The 18,755-nt window shown below is 35.2% G+C and overlaps 1 protein-coding gene across 2 annotated transcripts in view; it reads right to left on the bottom strand.

The window, feature by feature from the left end:
- FBXL17 (F-box and leucine rich repeat protein 17) overlaps positions 1–18,755 on the bottom strand; it is a 287,592-nt gene that overhangs the window by 6,826 nt on the left and 262,011 nt on the right. For both annotated transcript variants that reach the window (XM_087742036.1, XM_087742037.1), the window contains one exon: positions 9,350–9,492. In XM_087742036.1, the coding sequence (XP_087598162.1) occupies positions 9,350–9,492 (143 nt within the window). The remainder of the gene's footprint in view (positions 1–9,349; positions 9,493–18,755) is intronic.

Here is an 18,755-nt window from a genome sequence, read left to right as displayed (position 1 = left end):
TTAAGATAAATTAGGGCTTACAATTGAAACCATCAGTTGAACTAAACATTTCTTTTTAATAAGACTGGTAGCTTCATTCACAAATAAGGAACAGAAGCAGAGGTTTAAGGATTTTGCCTAAACAGGACTTTCCTACTTACTTTTAGTTAACTTGCCTTTAGTTGATATCATGTCCAGGAGATCTCTTGGATTGGAACAACAAGTGGCACATAAAGGGGCTTTAAAAAGCTTTGGTTTTAACTGAGAGAACTCCTTTACTATACTTCTAAGAAGAATTGTAAGACTGCCTACTGATCGCAAAAACTCCTCCTATAGGTGTATCAAGGGCAGTCTTAGAATGCAGTTCTGATTCTAAAGCTACTGAAATGTCCCAAGAATGTCTGTGGTGTGTCATTTAGAGCAATACTGAAAAGGGAGAGTAGAGTTACCATCTGAACTGCAAGTTTTATGCTGCTCTACACAGTGAAGAAGTATTCACCATTAATCTAAACGGTTTCCTATATAAGGAAAAGCTTCAGGGTAACATCCAATTCATTTGATAGTTGAAAAGAAAAAGTTATCTCCATTCCAAGTTAGTAACTGAAATCAATAAGCAGCCATATTAAAAAAAAAACAAGCCCCCCAAACCTAGGCTCACATGCAAAAACCTCAGACTTGCAAAACTGGATTAATGCAAAGGTGCAGTATTGAACTTCTTAGAAAAACTTGCCTATTCTCCTCGGTGGTTCATAGCATCATACAGGGAAGGACTGCTGAAATAACTTTTGCATAGTATCTACATCTAGCCCTTGGAATAGTCATGTGGCTAGCTGATTTTGGAGAGTGCTGACATCATGGGCGCTCTCCTCCTGAAGACCGTACAGGTAGGTATCTTCAGTTATATAACTTTATAGGCCAGTCATTAATAAAAAATAACAGACCAAGTTATAATACAGTTAGTCCGCAATATCTGTGCAGAAAGGCATTAATAACATATGGAACTGCTAGCTTAATTTTAGAAGTCTAGTACTTGTAAAGAATTTTAGGGAAATGTTAGAAGGTGAGAACTAGCATTCACACCAAAAGATTTTGAGGACTGCCATACAGATGATGTTTGATAATAAAGATTAGCAGTGTACTAGTATTATCATTAGCTTTCTACATATAAAGAATCACAAAACCATCTTTACACATAAGAAATGTAAATTGATCTGTTCCAAAAGGGCTTTCTTATCATGTTACTGACATTTTTGCTTAGGGAGTCATATTGCAGCATTAGGGATACTGAAATTTGTGTGCATTTCTGTTTCAGTATACATGGAGTAGTACTACATGAAAGCCAGATTTGTATATAGTGGACAAAGAAATGACTCTACAGTCTTTGTATATGTGCATAATGACAGATTTTGGACACATTTTATGTTCCAATTTCTCTAATATTTGAACAACAAAATCCAAAATATACACACTTGGAGCTCTTAAGAAACATTTTCATACACATTTTCTCTTCTGTGAGCTGTAGTTTGCTTCCTCAAGTCAGTGTCTTATAAAAAATGCACTTCATTTGATTTTTTTTCTGCTAATAGTTGAACGAATTATATTCTCAGGTGGCCCAATTATAACTGTTGCCTGTAGCCATAACAAAATTAAAGATTTCTGGAAACGTTTTGTGTGAAGTGCACTTGATCAGCTAAGGCAGACATATTCCACAGAGTTTCAGTGACTGCCCTCATGCCCAGGGGCAGAACCTTTGTTTAGGACTTTAATAAAATAAGAGCACTACCAATATTAGCACAATATCCTATAGGCCAAATAAAGTCCCTTATGGTTTCAGCAAAGAATGTATTTTGACTTAATGGATGCTGTTATTAAAAATAAAAACAAAAACCAAAACACATGTGCACACACATACAAACACTGTATTTGTCGACTCATAAATAATGAAATTGACAAGTACAGTCTGATGTACTATTATTATCATGACATTCAACAACTTAATTGTGTTAAATCTTAGCAATTAATTTCCCACTTATATTTGGAAAGGGGAAGGAGCGGGTAAACAGAAATATCTGTAATCTTTTCTGTCTTGTGAAGTGAAATAAGTGGAATACACAAACCTTCTAATAGTCAATGGTAGAACTTTTGGAAGGATTTCAGAAAAGTAGCAAGGTTGCTTGTGGAGTATAGCTCCTTTAGAGTTCTTTGCTTAAATCTCAACAGAAGGGTAGAGTCCTAGAGGGATGAAATTCATTGTTGTGGTTGTTTACACAGGTGAGTGCTATTGCCTCAAACTGCCAGTCCCTGCACCATTGCTGCAGTCACTGCATTACTGCAAACTAAGAAAATAATCCATTTTAGGTTTCTGTGAGTTTGCATAGTTTTCTAGGAGAGCCATCATTTCAGGGCTTGCTGTCCTAATCATTACTGCCAACACAACATTGAATATTAAAGTTGTATAAGTGATAAAGTTTTTATTCTCAATTCTCTTTGCTTATTGTGAGGGTTTACTTTTCTATTAAATCAGAAAAGCCATTCTAAAGGAGCTGGTTGGTTGGTTTGCTAATTCTGTTCATTTCAATCAGATGAACTTCTTCTAGACTCCACCTATACAAGATTTCAAGGTAAAAATATTAACAGTATCATAAGCATTTCAAATTTATGATGAAAATTTGTGTTACTTTGTTCTTACTTACAAAAATTGCAGTTAATAAAGACCCATATGCAGTGAAATGACAGTGTTTATTTATATAGTGATAAATATTCTTTCAGATTACTTTCTGCCTGTTGAATTAATAGCATTGAATATTTTCCTTCCTATTCTGCTACATTAACAATAATTTGAGCACATTATTGTAATAGTTGTCAAAATGATGGCTTGTAAAACTAATAGAGAAATAATTCTCAAAAGTTGCCAGCCGGCAAAAATGACTGGAAGTTCCAGGGGCCAATGCTTCTAAAAATTTTTTTTCTTTTTTTTTTTTTGTCATAAAAATGCTGACTACTTCACATTGCATTTTTCCTTAATAGTTAGCCTTATCCTGGTTTTGAACCATTGATAAGTACCTGAGGGCCCATCTTTCTATTACCGTATGACATGGTCAAGTGGTTGCTTTTTAAAAACAAGGACAGACTCAACTCAGGAAGATTTCATCTTCAGCCTACTGCCATGGATTTGTTGCTGAACTATCAGCTTGGAAGATAAAAATCTTTTGGTAAAGAAATGGTTAAACTAGAAGTACAAAAAGTTCAATTTATATAAAGAATCCTTTTTATATTTTAGCAGATGCTTTTGTTCCCACACATGATGGATCCGTTATCCTAGTTAGCTAAGGAAAAAGAAGTATTGTTCACTCTTTTAAAATTGTTGTATTGAAAACCAAAGTGAAATAAATGCTATTTTCCTTTTGTTGTGGGTTAGCAAGGATAACTGTAGTTTCCTTCTAATGGCATTCACAGATTTTATGAATCTAAAATCTTTATCATTCATAGAGAGACATATCAATGGCAGCTCCTACATTATGCATATAAAACTTTAAAAAATACAGTGTATCCTTTTTAATATGCAGCAACATAACTTCAACAAATTATAGTGATTTAAGAGAAAATAAGTGCTGTAGAGTTTTTCTTAAAGGGAAGGATTGGATATTTTCAGTCCTCTTGAATATCACAAAACCATAATTTCAAATCTCAAAATGAAGCCCTTAAAATATAAAGGAAGAAATAGTAGCAATTTGTCAGGTTTTTTGATCAGGCTAATAAGTAGCGTTTTCTAAAGGTGGAAGGCAAATTGCTGTGACAATGATATTAAAACAAGCCAAGGCTCTGTACTCTCGCTGTTCTACTGTTAATTAAGAACAGTTTAGCTCAAAAATGTATTTGAAATTTAAAGATGTATCTCTAGAACCTAAGATCTTATCTCTTTTTCACTTACTTAACTTCAGTTACAGACTACCTGTGTGAATTAAAAGTCTGTGGATGAAGGGTAAAAATGTTTCCAGTCATGTTTACTAACATATATCTCTCTATATAATGGAAAACTCTTTTTGCCCCGAGTTGGTAAGTTTTTTCACAAGCTGGTATTTCCTCATATACAACAGGAGCTGCATCCCGTTAGGCTAATAATTTGCAGTTTGCAGAGGATATATATTTACAAATATTTCTAAAACAGATTTTATAGAAGGATAAAGTGATAAATTATTTTAAAAATCTACTGATTTTCTAAAAATCTTATTCTTACTTAAGATGCAAATGATTTCTTAATGGATCATTTTTATTTTTAGGGGTCATCTATCTTCCTTCCTATCTGTGGTAATATAAAAGAGTTTGTCTTTTTGTCAGTTGTACTGACCATGAATTTCTGTGCTCTAACATCTCAGTAATATTGTAATAGGAAATACATGCTATGATTCATCTGAGAAAGTCATCTGGAATACGCTACAGGCTTTCAAAAGTATTTTCACGAAAAGCAACCTGAATTTCTCAAAAAAAAAAAAAAAAAGAAAAAAGCAAGGAATAAAGCCCATGATGATCTATTAACTGAAGTTATGTAACCATTCACAGCCAACTTTGTCAGACTCACTTCATTTCATTCACACATAGCTGTGAATGTTGAATTTTGCACCCTCTGTTTTTCAGTGTAATTTTTCTACATATTTTCCCAAGAAATGTCTCTTCCGTTTATGTGGTAGCACTACTGATAACCATTGCAAATAGTACCACAGCTATAGGAAAAGGATCTTGAAATATGAAAATCTGTGTGAGAAAAGTTGCAGACTCTACAGGAAGAATATTCTGACACATTGTTCAACCAGCCAAGCTATCAGCTAGAGAAACAGATCAAGTTTTTAGCCACTATTTCCTAGGTGATACCCAGCCATTTTGCTCAACGGTGAAGATTTCAAACTGTCATTATTTAAAGATGTTTGGGTTGTTGTGAAAACACAATAAAGAAGTGCTACAAAGACAGTTTAAAATGAGTTCTAGCCATAAATAGCAAAAAGAACGTCACCCTCTTTCGTTGATTTATTTTGGAAACATGAAATACAAAATATTTAGGAATAATTAAGTAACTACAATAAGTAAATATGATCTAGATTAGTTTAGGGGTAGGAATGTATACAATCGTGTTCAGAAAAACAAGCTTGAAATGTGTGGATTTGAACCTGTGAATCTGATGTAGGCATCATTTTATGCCCTTAGGATGCAAGTACAGCTCTTAGGAATCCTGATGTCAGTGTTTGTGGGAGAAAAGGAAGTACCCCATAACTACCCACACCTCTCTCAAAGTATTTAAAGTATTTAAAGGAAAGGACAAATTATACTTTAAAATATGTATTTTCCTAAGCTGTGATAAAAAAAATACAGAGCTACAATTAAAATTTGGTTTGAAGAATGGACAGTCATATTCTCTTTTTGCTGTGGGGGGACTGAACTGAGGTGAAATGAATATAACCCCTGGTTCTGGAGACAACTCTGTGCCTTTCTCAGTATTTACTGAGGTGACAATTCAGAGCTTCAGTGTACCCTAGCAGTACACAAACCAGCTATGTGTTCCCATACACCCACATCAAGTCCCAAAACACAACCTTGGGCTGCAGCCCACAACAGCACAGCACTCGTCTATGCAGAGAAACTGGGAGTTTGTGGGTTTGCTGTGCTGCCAGAGCATCAGGAAGAGGCAACATGAGGGAATGAAGCCTGGCTCACTGCCCCTGGGAGTGGGGCACAGCGCGAATGTAGACTGTAACACCAGAATGCAAAACAGAAATACTGTCTTTTATGCTTTTTCCAATTACAAACCTCTAAAATGTCCTGCTTAGGACTTAAATAACTACTGATTTTATCTCTCACTGCTTTCAAAACAAATGGAGACTCAGAATGGCTACATTTCCTTTTTGTGAAACACATGACTTGTGCAGACCCAAGTGCTGTCAGGTGCCTGTACAGACCCACTCATACATATGCACACAAGTACATATTTGCACACAGTTGATACCCTGTACTGTGAGTGGGATCAGAAGGGAGAAGGGTCCTAGCTGCTTCCAAGCACGTGTTGATGTTTGTATGCAGGCAACTGTGGAATTTCATTGTCCAAAATATAGGTACTTAAAAATATTTAGGATCTACTTTCTGAATGCCTAAATACTTTCGGAAGTCTGGATCATAGTGTCTCAGAAGCCTATCTGATACCGAAAACTAATGGTATGTGTCTAATTGTACCTATGGTGTACAATATAGGACCCTGTAGAGATCAAGCTAGCATTTCCTGAGCTATACACAGAAATGGAAGCAATAAGTTATACTACCACGTCTATATGACAGCATCTTATGAGCCTTGGTGAGTGCTAATTTTCCTGGACAAGGTACTGTACTTTGGCAGTTAAGCTGCTATCAGGAGCTATGTCCACGTGTCCACACTGCCCTGCACCTTTCCAGTAGTACCAGTTCATTCAGAGCTCTCTCCAGGCTTCAGAGACCACTGCTGTGTAGTGCAGGGAAAGCCAAATTTGCCTATGTCATGGAGGTGCTAGGGAAAATTAGAAAAAAAGGAGACATTTGCTCAGTAACATTGCCTCTAATATTTTTACATTGAAAAGGATATTTAGATTTTGTGTATCTAAGCACAAACGTGTTTTCTAAACCGAAATTCTACTATGGATAGTTCTGAAAGACTTCCAGCATTTAATAATCTTTGACTTTTTTCTGTATGGGATTTGTAAATAGTGATTACGTTGCTATTTAGCAACACTTAAATGTTGAAAAAATAGTGTTAAAATGCTTATTAGAGAATTTCCAACTTAAATATATTCCCTCATTATGACGATCTCATGGTAAAGTCAGCATTTTTTATGAGACTTCTCAACACAATGACATTTATTTTAAGGCAATAACCATATTGCTCCTGTGGTGTGCATGTTAGATGGTAAGAAACATGACAAAAAGAAAGGTCATGGCAACAGTAGTTTGATGAGAAATGAATAATTTGATTATTTTCTTGGTGTGGATCAATAATGCTCTGCATCTACTGAAGCACATTGCCTGGAGGCACTCAGATAATCAATGGCATAAAACAGAGCCTGCCTTTACCCAGGCTTGCAGCCTCTCTGATCTTTCTTGGGAGGACCCTTGACGCCTCTAATTTATGTCAACTGCATATCAAAGAAATTCCAAACAGCCTGGGTCATAAAGAGTATTTTAGTGGTAACCATTTGAAGTCTACTTACATATGTTCCTTACATAACTGTCTTTAAGCACTTCCCCTCCAATGCCTGGGAATTCTTAGAAAAGCATAAATGCTACCTGGTACTAGCATAACAGTCAGTACCTTAGAAAAGGAAGGCTGGCTAGAATGGGCAAGTCTTCTAACTGTCTCTTCACTGTAAGCTGATAATAGTCCAAAGACAAGACTTTCAGTCAACGGGGCATGTAAATAAACCCTTCTGCACCACCCAAGAATTCTCTTTAATGATGTGCCGGACACTGACATTTTAAATTTAACAGAGCAGCCGCTGGAAAAAATTAGTTCTGCATGATATTGGGGAGAGACAGTTGAAGACATGATTTTGTTCAGTAATTTCTCTGTTCATTTGCAGTGGAAAAAGGGAGCTGGCATCTTCTAGCTGCCAAAAACTCTTAAGTCAAGGATACTTACTTCATTCTGTCTGTGGAGCTATTTTTCCCATCAAGGCTTTGCAAGCAAGAAAATAATTCCAGTGGTAGTCCTACTACTACAGTGTTTGCTGTAACAGCATTTACTCATTTCTTAACCAGTTTTAGCTACCATACTTTGAATGCTCGTTTACATGCAACACACACACACATGCATGCGCAGAAACACACACACATACACAAACACACACACACTTGCAGGCACGCAGTCAACATTGCTTTTCTATCTTCCTTGAAGCTTTTTCAAAAAATATTTCTTTTTTCCTTTTAGCAGTTGACTTTCATAACACAAAGGATCGTGTATAATCCTTTGTAAAGAACTAGGAAAGCATTAACCAGCAATTAGAGGAATACAGACTGTAGTACATATAGTTTAACTGATGAGGTAGTAAAACTTGTTTTCAGCATCAAGATCATTGATTTTCTATAGCAGCTGAAGACAGGATAAAATTATTGCACTTATTAGATCTTTGTTGATTGTTCAACATTAGCTAAATCCACAAAATAAATATATGTGTAAAATCAATCAGGTGACTCAGGGTCAGATCTAATTCCCAAGGTCAAGTAACCCTTTGAACATTCTTTAAGTACATAATCTCAGCACAATCCATCAAACAGACTCACACGCTCTTTTCGTCTTGTGGCTCTTATAAAACACTAATGTTTAGGAGATTAAGTGGAGTCAGCTTTAATAGACAGAGCAATTCTTCCAAAGTGTTCAACCTCCCCTCAAACTGGAAACTGTCTACGGTTGGGTTTGCAAAATGCTATTTCTGACTTTACAACTGACCTGGAAATTATTATTCCTTGCTAGCTGAAATACTGGGTTTTGTAACTGTCTTCTATAAAGCACTGCAAGGCATGCAAGGTAATGGTTTTGAGCATCAAGTTTCTTAGACTAAAAACCTGTGTTTCCACAGGCTGTATCCAATCAGAAATTTGCAAGCCTGAGAGACATGCTTATGATGGGCATTGCAAGCTGGACATTTCATTCATGATGGCTGGAAAAGAAACAATCCCTGCAGTTACATTTGAAGATTTGAGATCAGACACTCTGAACCTCCAATGACTCTTAGCTATTTCTGCTGTGTTCCCAGGCCTCTTGATATCTCTTCTCTCAACAAAGACATGATTCCTGAAGGCTATATACAGGGTGAGGTGGAGCTGGACTGCCTTGTCCTCTTGTCTTCTAATGATAAAGTGCTAAAACTTAGAGACATTCTTAATATTCCAAGTAGGAAAGCTATATAATAGGAAATTCAGTATTTTTTTTCTTTTTTTAGCATTATAGTTTTATCAAAATCCTTGTTTTTTCATTCTTTTTAAAAAACAAAGTAGTCTGTCATAGTAATGACACAACATACCAATCACTTTTAGCCAAAAATATTCAAAACCCTTAGAGGTTTTTTTTTACTTAAAACTTTTGTGAGCACCTCAGGCTGTGGGTGTAGCCTGTGGGTATATTTTGAAAATCCATGTCAGCAAAAATTTGTAATGCTCTTTTTAGTTCTGTATACACTTTTTTAGCTAAATATGTGAACACAGTACACTAAAAGAGTTACCACAGTAGTGACTACCAAACCTGTTTGTACAGAAACACATAAACCTTCCCATCTCTCTCCCTCACTCACACATACACACATGAACACTCATTCTCACGTGCACTCAGAAGCAGGCACCAGTTCATGCAAATACTCCTTACCTGATCGCATCTCATCAGTCCTAAATATCTGAGAGACTTGCTGCTTTGTGCAATTTGGGTGGCTCCATGGTCTGTGATTTCTTTGCACCATCCAACATCCACTGTTTCTATTGTCATGCTGTATCGTCCAATGGCTATCAGAGCTGTAAAGATATTAAAGGTATGAAATATATAGCTCGTGGAGAAGGTAAGCTTAGTTCTATGTATACACTAAAAGATGCTGAAATTAAATTTTGAGAAGCAATTGTATTGTACCTCATAAAAGATCTTGTATTTCAGCATTTTTAACTATGAAATAGCTATCTTTTCAAATTAGGAATACACACATGTGCAAACACATACAAACACATAAACAGATCTTCCTATATATTTTTCTATCAATCAAGATAAACAGAGCAGTTAGCAGAGATATTCTATACAAATTCTTTTAATTACTTTTTTTCGAAGTATCAAGGATCAATTAACTGAAGTAACGATAGAATAAAAACAATTCTACCTCACTCTTCAGAGAAAATAACTGATCTTATATGATTAACACTTTTTTTTCAGCAACATAATATTCCAAAGACAGCACAGAGAATAACAGGACATTTTCTGTGTCAGTAAAACAAATGGTTTTAGAAAACCCTGCAGGTATCTTATGTCATACATTTTATATCTGTATTCTAAAATTGCATTTGTTTCTCATTGTTCATACTGATGATGTAATAACAACGATATGTCTCAATTTCATGTTTTCTTCATGAACACTTTTCCAATAAAAAATAAAAAAAATTAGAAAGGCCAGGAGGAATTAAAACAAAAACTTCAGCCTTTATAAAAGCAAAGGAATGAGGATCTCGAAGTTCTGAAAGGACTGAAAAACGGTAGGTAGGAGAAAGCACGAGGCTTCTGAACAGGCTGGGAAGGCTTTGTCGTGACATGGCTAGGCTAGAATGACAGAAAGGATACAAATCACTAGCACCCTGGTCACCATGGACTAGAACACTTCTCAGGAAATACAGGCTTGGAAACTGTTAAGTCAAGTTGGGATTCATTAACAGAAATGAACAACACCCTTCAGCAGCTAAAATCTTAGTTTTAAAAAAAAAGTCCAAGGTTTCTGGCGTAGAAGTCAGCCATCTGCATGTAGCCAAGGGGTAAGATGTTTACAGTTTTTAACTGTAGTTATAATGTAGTTGCTGAAAAGGAAGATGAATGAGTGACTTAATCCAAATAATGCAAGTATCTTTAAAGCAATGATTTTCCAGCAGCTGTGGGCCAGTTCTGTTCATGCTACAGAACCTACTGTCAAAAAAAGAGAAAAAAAAGGAGTTATGAATTGCTGGTAGCTCTTGATATGCCAGATGACAGTCTCAAGATAATCAGGTTGTAACTGAGATATAGAAGCAGAGACGAAGAACCCACCTGACCTTGCAGTGGTTCTGTAAAGACCTGTACTGATCGTAGACAGCAGTAAGGATAATTTGATAATTTATAAATATTTAGGTGGACTTGATTAGCAAACATAATCAGCCAAAAAAGGCCAAATACATTCTCAGAAGCTCTGGAAGGTGCAGTAGTACATATTTTTTTTCTTGGAGCAGTTCACCAAAAAGGACAATGATAACTGAATTTTGTCACTGACACAATGAACTTATAATACAATCATCTACGAGTTTCATTATGGTTTCATTGATTTTTGTAGGATAATACCAACTTCCTGTTCTCTTCACAGTACATTCCTAAAAAACAAGTCCTAATTTTGCAAGTACATTAATATATGTATAGCAGAACATAAACTTTGTACTTTTTTTTACATAGTTCTTTTAAAATATCACTTTAATAAAAATTACAGAGAGTCGGAAACTTTCTGCATCTATTTTGCAATAATGAAAGCTATAGCAATTATAGATTATTGTAACACCACAGAAAATCTTATAGACTTTAAATAGTGCAGGAATACTGAAAGCCTGCCAGTACATTAGAATACTGTCAGTTAAATAAAATTTCAAATACTGTTGGTATTTTAATATTTTTACTAGTTCTTGTAAAGTTACAATCATATTCTGTCATTTTCAATGCTTCATGTAAAACTGATAAAGAGAAAAAGATCAATAGAGAATACTTTTATGGAAGTGACATAAAAGATCATCAGATCACACTGGCAAACAATTCTCCTAGTAAAGACATTAAAGGAAATTAGAGATATAATTTCTGGGAGTTCCCTCACAAGACTGAGATTAGAGAGAAAGTAGGGGATCATGCTGTTGAAAGACCAAAAAAGGGTGCAGAATGCCCAAGACTAAAATATAACCTGAGAATCATTAGTCCAAGAAGCTGCCCTGAATGTGGCAAAAAGATGGCTTAAAGCATGAAATTTCATGCAGGCATCTTCACATGCACATATTAAACAAATTGGAAGGATAAAATATTCTCTGTCTTATTCATATACACCACTTTATAACAGAATATTCATAGAAAACCACGGTATAACAAAACATAATTTAAAACATCTTAAGTCATTGTTTGATACGTCACTGTTTGTATTTTGGCATTTTGGCGGGTAAAGCATTTAATTTCTAGAGCAGGACCTTAATTCAATCTCAGTTAATTTTCATGGATTTTTTATATAAAGATAAAAATATTTTTACCTTTTACATAATGGAAAAAGGGTTTAATAATTATTGAAATAATTACAAAATAAATATCAAATAACAGATCATGAAGCCTCTTTGCAAAATTCACCTTCACTGCTTGTCTTTGAACATCTATACTTTAACCAGCCAATTGTTATTGGTGTTACTTCTCTGAAGTATTAAAAGACTGAAAAAGATCATCCCTGGGATTTGGAAAGCATAAGTAAGTTTCCATAAGTCAAAGTGTATATGTATGATTTTTGGACTACATTGTCGTTACTATTTTCTGTCAATTACCACGAAAGCCAGAACACAACTTTAGTTATAAAATGAAACAACCACCATGTGTTTTGGTACAAGTAACAGTACTTACAAGACAATACAAAATGGAATAAAAAAACTCAGGATGTTATGTATCAATATGATACCTAAAAAATGGAATGGAAAACAAAAAATTCCAACTGTGACATCTGGGGAGCAGGGCTTTCTAAGTGAACACATTCTGCAGTTCAGAAGTGCCAGACTTATTTTCAGACAACTGTTATTCTGTTGTCTTCACCTGTGTTCCACATTCATGTATATGCAAATAATTGAATGAAATTTCATGCTTTAATCAATCTCTGTGTCTAATCTATGCATCAGGTATGTCTTAGGCTAACCATTGCTGGGGCATACTTTAGATTAGGGTCTGCTGAATGCATAGTATTTCTGTCTGTCTGGCCTTTCCCTTGCAGCATTCCTCACCACTGTCTCAACCCTAACCATTCCTACAGAGCCCCCAGATGTCAGATCCACATATTTGATTTTCTGTTCAGCAGTATTAAATAGCTGGGCATTCTCTAATACATAAGAACAATTGACAACATTTTTCTAATTTAATTACAAATGACACTAGAAATCAGTTACTGCATTACAGATGGCTGAAGACGTACAATATTCTGTCACATGCTAGTAGAAAATAACTTATTTATTTTATACTTTGCAACTCTTTGTCCCCAGATTACCAGACATCTTTCTGCAAAACCAAATATTTTGACAGGAGTGTACAATGTTACACTGTAGTCATATATTGGAACAGTTCATGTATCAAACGCATAGAGGGTATGCCATTTTAAAACACCAATGACCATATTTTGAGAAAATGTCAATGTGTGCAACTGCACCCTCACAAGAATGCTCTTCGTCAGAGAAAAGATACACTATTCAGTTTCTATCAGCACCCAACAGTGCAAGATAAAGAAAGGCCATGAGAACAGCTGAAAATGTAACATTACTTTTCCAAAAATACTTTTCTCACATTAAAAAAATTGCAGTCAGGGACTTTCTGAACTGGGAGTTATGCCTCTGTACCTCCGGAAGTTCATCTAATCAGTCTTGTAATCCACAAAATCTTTTAGGCTCCACAACACCCTGTGGCAAGGAGTCCCTGAGTTCAGCTACCTTCTCTTTTGAAAACCACCTTCCCATGTGTGCTTTGAACCTGCCCTAAAACTTGATCCAGGACTTCCCCTCTTATGACTCCTTAGTTCCTTTGCAAATGCTTTCTGGAAATCCCAACAGACTGCGTCAACCAGGTCTTCCTGACTTCTTCAAAGTACCCTGTCTGATAAGATTGTGAAGCACAACTTCTCTTAACAAAAGCTGTGTCAACTCTTCCCAGATATGTCATATTTATTCATGTGTCACTAATCGTACTCCATGTTATTACTAATTTGCCTTACAGAGATGTCAGGTTTATCAGTTAATATTTTTCTGATCTTCCCTGAAACTTTTTTTAAATACCTCTGCCAAGCGATCTTGTGGTAGTCAAGCAGGTTTAAGTGAAGGATTACACAGTGCAGCTAGGAGCTCAGCTATTTCACCCTTGAGTTCTCCTAGAAGTCTTGAGTGTACACAGTTCTTCTGCTTGTACGAGCAAAATACTTCAAGCCACAAGTTTCAGCTAATAAAATGTTTGCATTGCTCAACAGCTTTTCTTCCGCTCTGCATTTGCCCACAATAATCAGAATACATTGCTATTCTCAGAAAGCTTGGCAGTAATTTAGCAAGGAAACATACAGTAAAAGCCTTACAAACTAACTTTGCATTCTGTGACTTAGGAACTTGTAGCACAATCAGCAGTAAAGAACATTGAAAGGTGTGTTTCAATACTAATGACAACTGGGCTTAAAAACATAGTGAGTGACCGAACAGAAGAACACATTACATTGAAAGTAAGCAGAGGTGGGTACACAAAAATCCACCATGTAGTTTAAAGATGCTGGCTTTGACATATGAACCTCTCTGTATGAGAATATTTAACAATGCATCCAATTCTTTTCTCTCCTTTTTTATACTCCCATTTATTTTGGCAAAAGCAAGATTTCATATTTCTTTCTCCAGAGCTCGGTTGGTGGAATGGAAATCAACTGATGTACAGGTCCTACACAGCAGAAGATAAAGTGTAATGTCTCTAACTGGAATTGGAAAATCACCCCACAGCCTTGAGCTGCATTAAGCAAAAATGTTTTCCAGTTGTAATGGTACCTTGTTGTAGCTGAGAAGGTGAAAGGACATATACAGGCTGAGGTTTGTAGGTAGAGGTAGCATCTTTTAGATGACTAGCTGGAATAGTTGGAAAAACAAGACAAATCTTGTCTGTACTGCACCACCATTAAAAGCAAATAGTAATTTCACCTCATTTTATTTTAAACTGATTGAAGTTAAACTGACATAGCTAAATGCATCGGCTACTACAGGCAGAAATTACTGCCTTAAGAGAGAAGAAAGGTCTCCGTTTAACTGTTTGTAAACTGTGAACCAATGGTTGCAATGTGAATGTTGTCATGGTTCAACTGCTTCTGGAGCTGATCTAGGCAGGCGCTGAGCTCTTGTATCTAACAAAATTGAGGGGGGTTAGACTGCTGTATTTTTGTTGCAGGATTGTTTTTGGAAACTATAGATGGCAGTGTATCATCTTAAGGCTTTCTTCCTTGATTTTGTATATATATTAAAAAAAAAAAGCAGAAACAGATATCACACTAATATGTTAAAAAAAAAAAGAAAAAGAAAAGTAATCTAACATAATACATAACATATAATTTAGTCATGACCATTCCCAAGTCACTACAACAGAAAAAATAGCATATGTATCTTTAGTATGAACAACTGATATTTGTCCCACTCTTAACTTAATTTTAATGTATTTTTAATACATTAAATAGTAATAGTCTTCTTATGGAACTTTCCATTATCTTTCATTTATTATAGAGCCAAAAGCTATTAAGGTGGCTTTGATAGCCATCTACTAGCCCCTGAAGAGCCTGATGTACAAAAAAACTGTGAGGAAGTTTATGAGAGTTAACATTGCAATAAGCAAATGCAATAAAAATAAAATTAGCAAAGAAAAGTATACATTTAGATGTTAAGAAAATGGTGTAACAGTTCAGCTTAGTGGACTGTGAAATACTCTCCTTCTGTTGCTGGAGTTATGGAGTTACTCTCATCAGCCTAAGTTATTGAAAATATGAGTGGACAAAGCTCTGGAAAGGCTACAAAGAAAATGTCGTACAAGATAGACCGAACAAGCCAATTTAAACAGTCTTTTCTATCTTTCATTTACGTTAATTCTATTGAATTAGAAACAAATAGAAAGATGTAAATGATGCAGGTAAATTACAAACATCTGAATACATTCAAGCTTTACCAGTCAGCAAAATTAGTTTCATATTCCATTTCCAGTGATTTGTGGTAAAGCATTTATAAATCAGCCCGCAATTAGAGACAAACACTTGTCAATTGTAAAATACAGTTGAATATATAGACAATATACTGCCAACTAATTTTAATATATTATCATATTTACAAAATAAAACATTAACTTATATATGTTAATATTATCCTCTACAGTATACAACAGATTAAGTATTGAATATTTAGTTAACATAAATATTGCTTATACATAGAAAAGGCTCTTCTTTATAAGTGCATACCTATAAAAACTTCTTCCCAGAAAATTTTTCAGTTACTTCAGTTTTTTTCCCTGAATTCAGGCAACAGAATTTGATTCTTCAGAGCAAATCTTGATGCCATAAGCAAAAGCTTGATAATTTTGCCCACTAACAGATAGGATTTGTGTTTACCCCCTGCATCGATGAGGCTGATGGTTATCTGCCATGCAAATTACATGAGGTCTTGCAATTCAGCTGATCTGTTATGTGCAGAGACAGAGTACATGCCTAATCCCATTTCCATGTGTCAAAAGATGTTTTGCTGCTGTAATTACAGACAGTGGTTGAAGAAATCACTGTTTGAGTTCTCTGCTACTTTGCTCACCCAGCAGAGAAATCATAACTCACAATTCACATTGCTTCTGCCTTAAATGGAAAACATTTGTATAAAACTCACTGCATGATACAACTTTTTATACAATTCATCTACTCCTGTTTCAAATGTATAAGGGTACTTTGATGACTACATAAATGTTTGTTCATCATATACAGATACAAATTATGCATCAAGCACTGTAGTTCATCTTCTACCAAATAAAGGCTACCATGGGTATACCACTCCAAAATTTCAGGCTGTGCTGGTTTCCCAGTCAAAAGTCTAATTCTGCTCAGCCTTTTGCAGGTCCAGCGGACAGGTAGTACGACATATATTTTTTTCTTTTATAGTCGTGACCTCACATAACAGCTACATTTCAGTGCCACCATGAAACAACAAAGCAAGAGAGACAGAATTTGTAAAAGAACTGGCTTTCTGCCAGGGAACTCAGCCAACCCCATTTATAATCAAGCACTTAAATACATTCCTGGTTTTAAATGTATGAGCAGTTCCCTTGAAATGAAAGTAAATACAGAAATAGAGGAGGTAACCATGAACTTCACTGTTCTCATAATCAAATGTCAATCTTAATTCTCTAACTAGTTTCCCTTACAGTACATACATCTATGTAATAAGCAAACAGGGAAGTAATTAAGTCCTTTTCCCCACAGTATGGCGGTGATGCTAAAGGAAGATTGGTCAGTGTTATTTTTTTAAATATTTTACACTAGTAGTATTTTAATATTTATAGCAAGCACTCACAGAACACAGTAACCAGAAGGGTATGTAAACAGGTAAAGACTTAAGCTTTTGTAAATCCTAAAGAAGGTTAGAAAAAAAGTTGCCCAGCCTGAAAAAATTTCCTGATGGAATGCTGTATCATCTTTCCGGATGGCAAGTCTGCATTTTAACATACTTGGTGTATTTTGTTATTTCTATTGTCTTCACCTGCCTCAGGCTCCTTGAGGTCTCCTGTGATAATTTTATTGTTATACCTTTGTGCATATGTGGCTATGGGCAACATTTCTTGAGAATGAAGTATGGGACCGCAATAAAATGCAGAAAGATATAAGGGCATGACCACACTGGGAAACCAATCTAATAAGATGCCTTAAGGAAATGAAAAGGAGACAGACTGTATCCCTTGAGCAAACCTTTTTTCTCCAAGAGTTTAGGAAATCTGGTTAAATCCCTTCTCTCTGGATGAATATTTTATTTTATTTTATTTTATTTTATTTTATTTTATTTTATTTTATTTTATTTATACCTTTATTTGGAAGTATGGTGGCAAACTGCTCAACTAGTGATACTACTGTAATTTTGACTAAAAATCTGTTTGAAAGAGATAACACGTACATTTTAAAACAATGTATTTCTGGTTTCCCTTTTGAAAAGAAAATCTCATTATTTAAAGTATTGGTTACCTAAAGAAGCCCAAAGAAAATTTTTCTTGGAGGCAAGAAAGGTCCCAAGGAACTGAAAAGACCTAATGCCTGTGAGAGGAAAGATGGCAGAGACTGCTTTTATGCAGGAGAAGTATATTATTTTATATTTTTTATATAAAATATATTTAATACAGGTAATATATTATTTTTACTGTAAGAGACATAAAAGTAATTGGTATATAGCTACCCAGCTATGGTCTGGTTGTGGTACATGGTTACCATTAAGTTGGTACAGTATACACGGCTATACTCAATGCCAACTTTATGACCTGGTACACAGAAAAAGGGCAACTGCTAAATCAACTTTTATCCTACAGTTCAAACCCCTAGAAACACGGTGCAATTAGAGGGCTATGATTTCTCAAGCAGAATTAATCTTAGTGCTTGATTTACTTTTTTATCTTGCATATTTTGCCAGACTGAAAAAATAAACAAAATAAATAGCACATTTGTACAAAGGTTATTAAAAAAAACTACCTGTTGTCCTACAATGTAAGCAAAACTCTGCCATAAACTAGAAATGAAATTAAAAAAGTAGAAAAGAATGATCTTTCAAAATTATCTTTAACATAAGAAGTGTTAAACAGCTGTTTCTCCAGAAGTCCACACTAAGAACAAGGCTAAGCTATGCACAAAATCATACAAAATTGTTTGTTGTATTTTCTACAGGACTCTTAAGAAGAAATTTCAGCATTGACAACAATGAATTAATGCTAAATACCTCTGTATTCTAAATAAACTCTATCACTGCAGAAGAAAGGCTCCGTGACATTTCAGCCATTTCAACAACATCTTTTACTCAATGCACACAAACAGCAAAAAACAAGCCAAAACAAAGAAAATGCTAAAATCTTCAATATGAGGATAGAAAAAGATACTAGTACTGGAAACTGAAAGGCATGCAGCATATTTGGTTCTGTCCTCACTGTAGACCTCTCATAAAAATATTACAAAATACCCATTTCAGAGATGGATTGCGAAAGTAGTAGTAGCTGCTGGTTTTAACCCCATTGTCTTAAGACAAAATAGCCGCTGTGG

Source organism: Nipponia nippon, unplaced genomic scaffold (assembly GCF_047370975.1).
Source record: "Nipponia nippon isolate SJK-2023a ecotype South Korea unplaced genomic scaffold, ASM4737097v1 scaffold_8, whole genome shotgun sequence".
Classification (NCBI taxonomy): Eukaryota; Metazoa; Chordata; class Aves; order Pelecaniformes; family Threskiornithidae; genus Nipponia; species Nipponia nippon.
The sequence above is the reverse complement of the archived record's forward strand: the minus strand, read 5'-3'. Positions and strand labels throughout refer to the sequence as shown.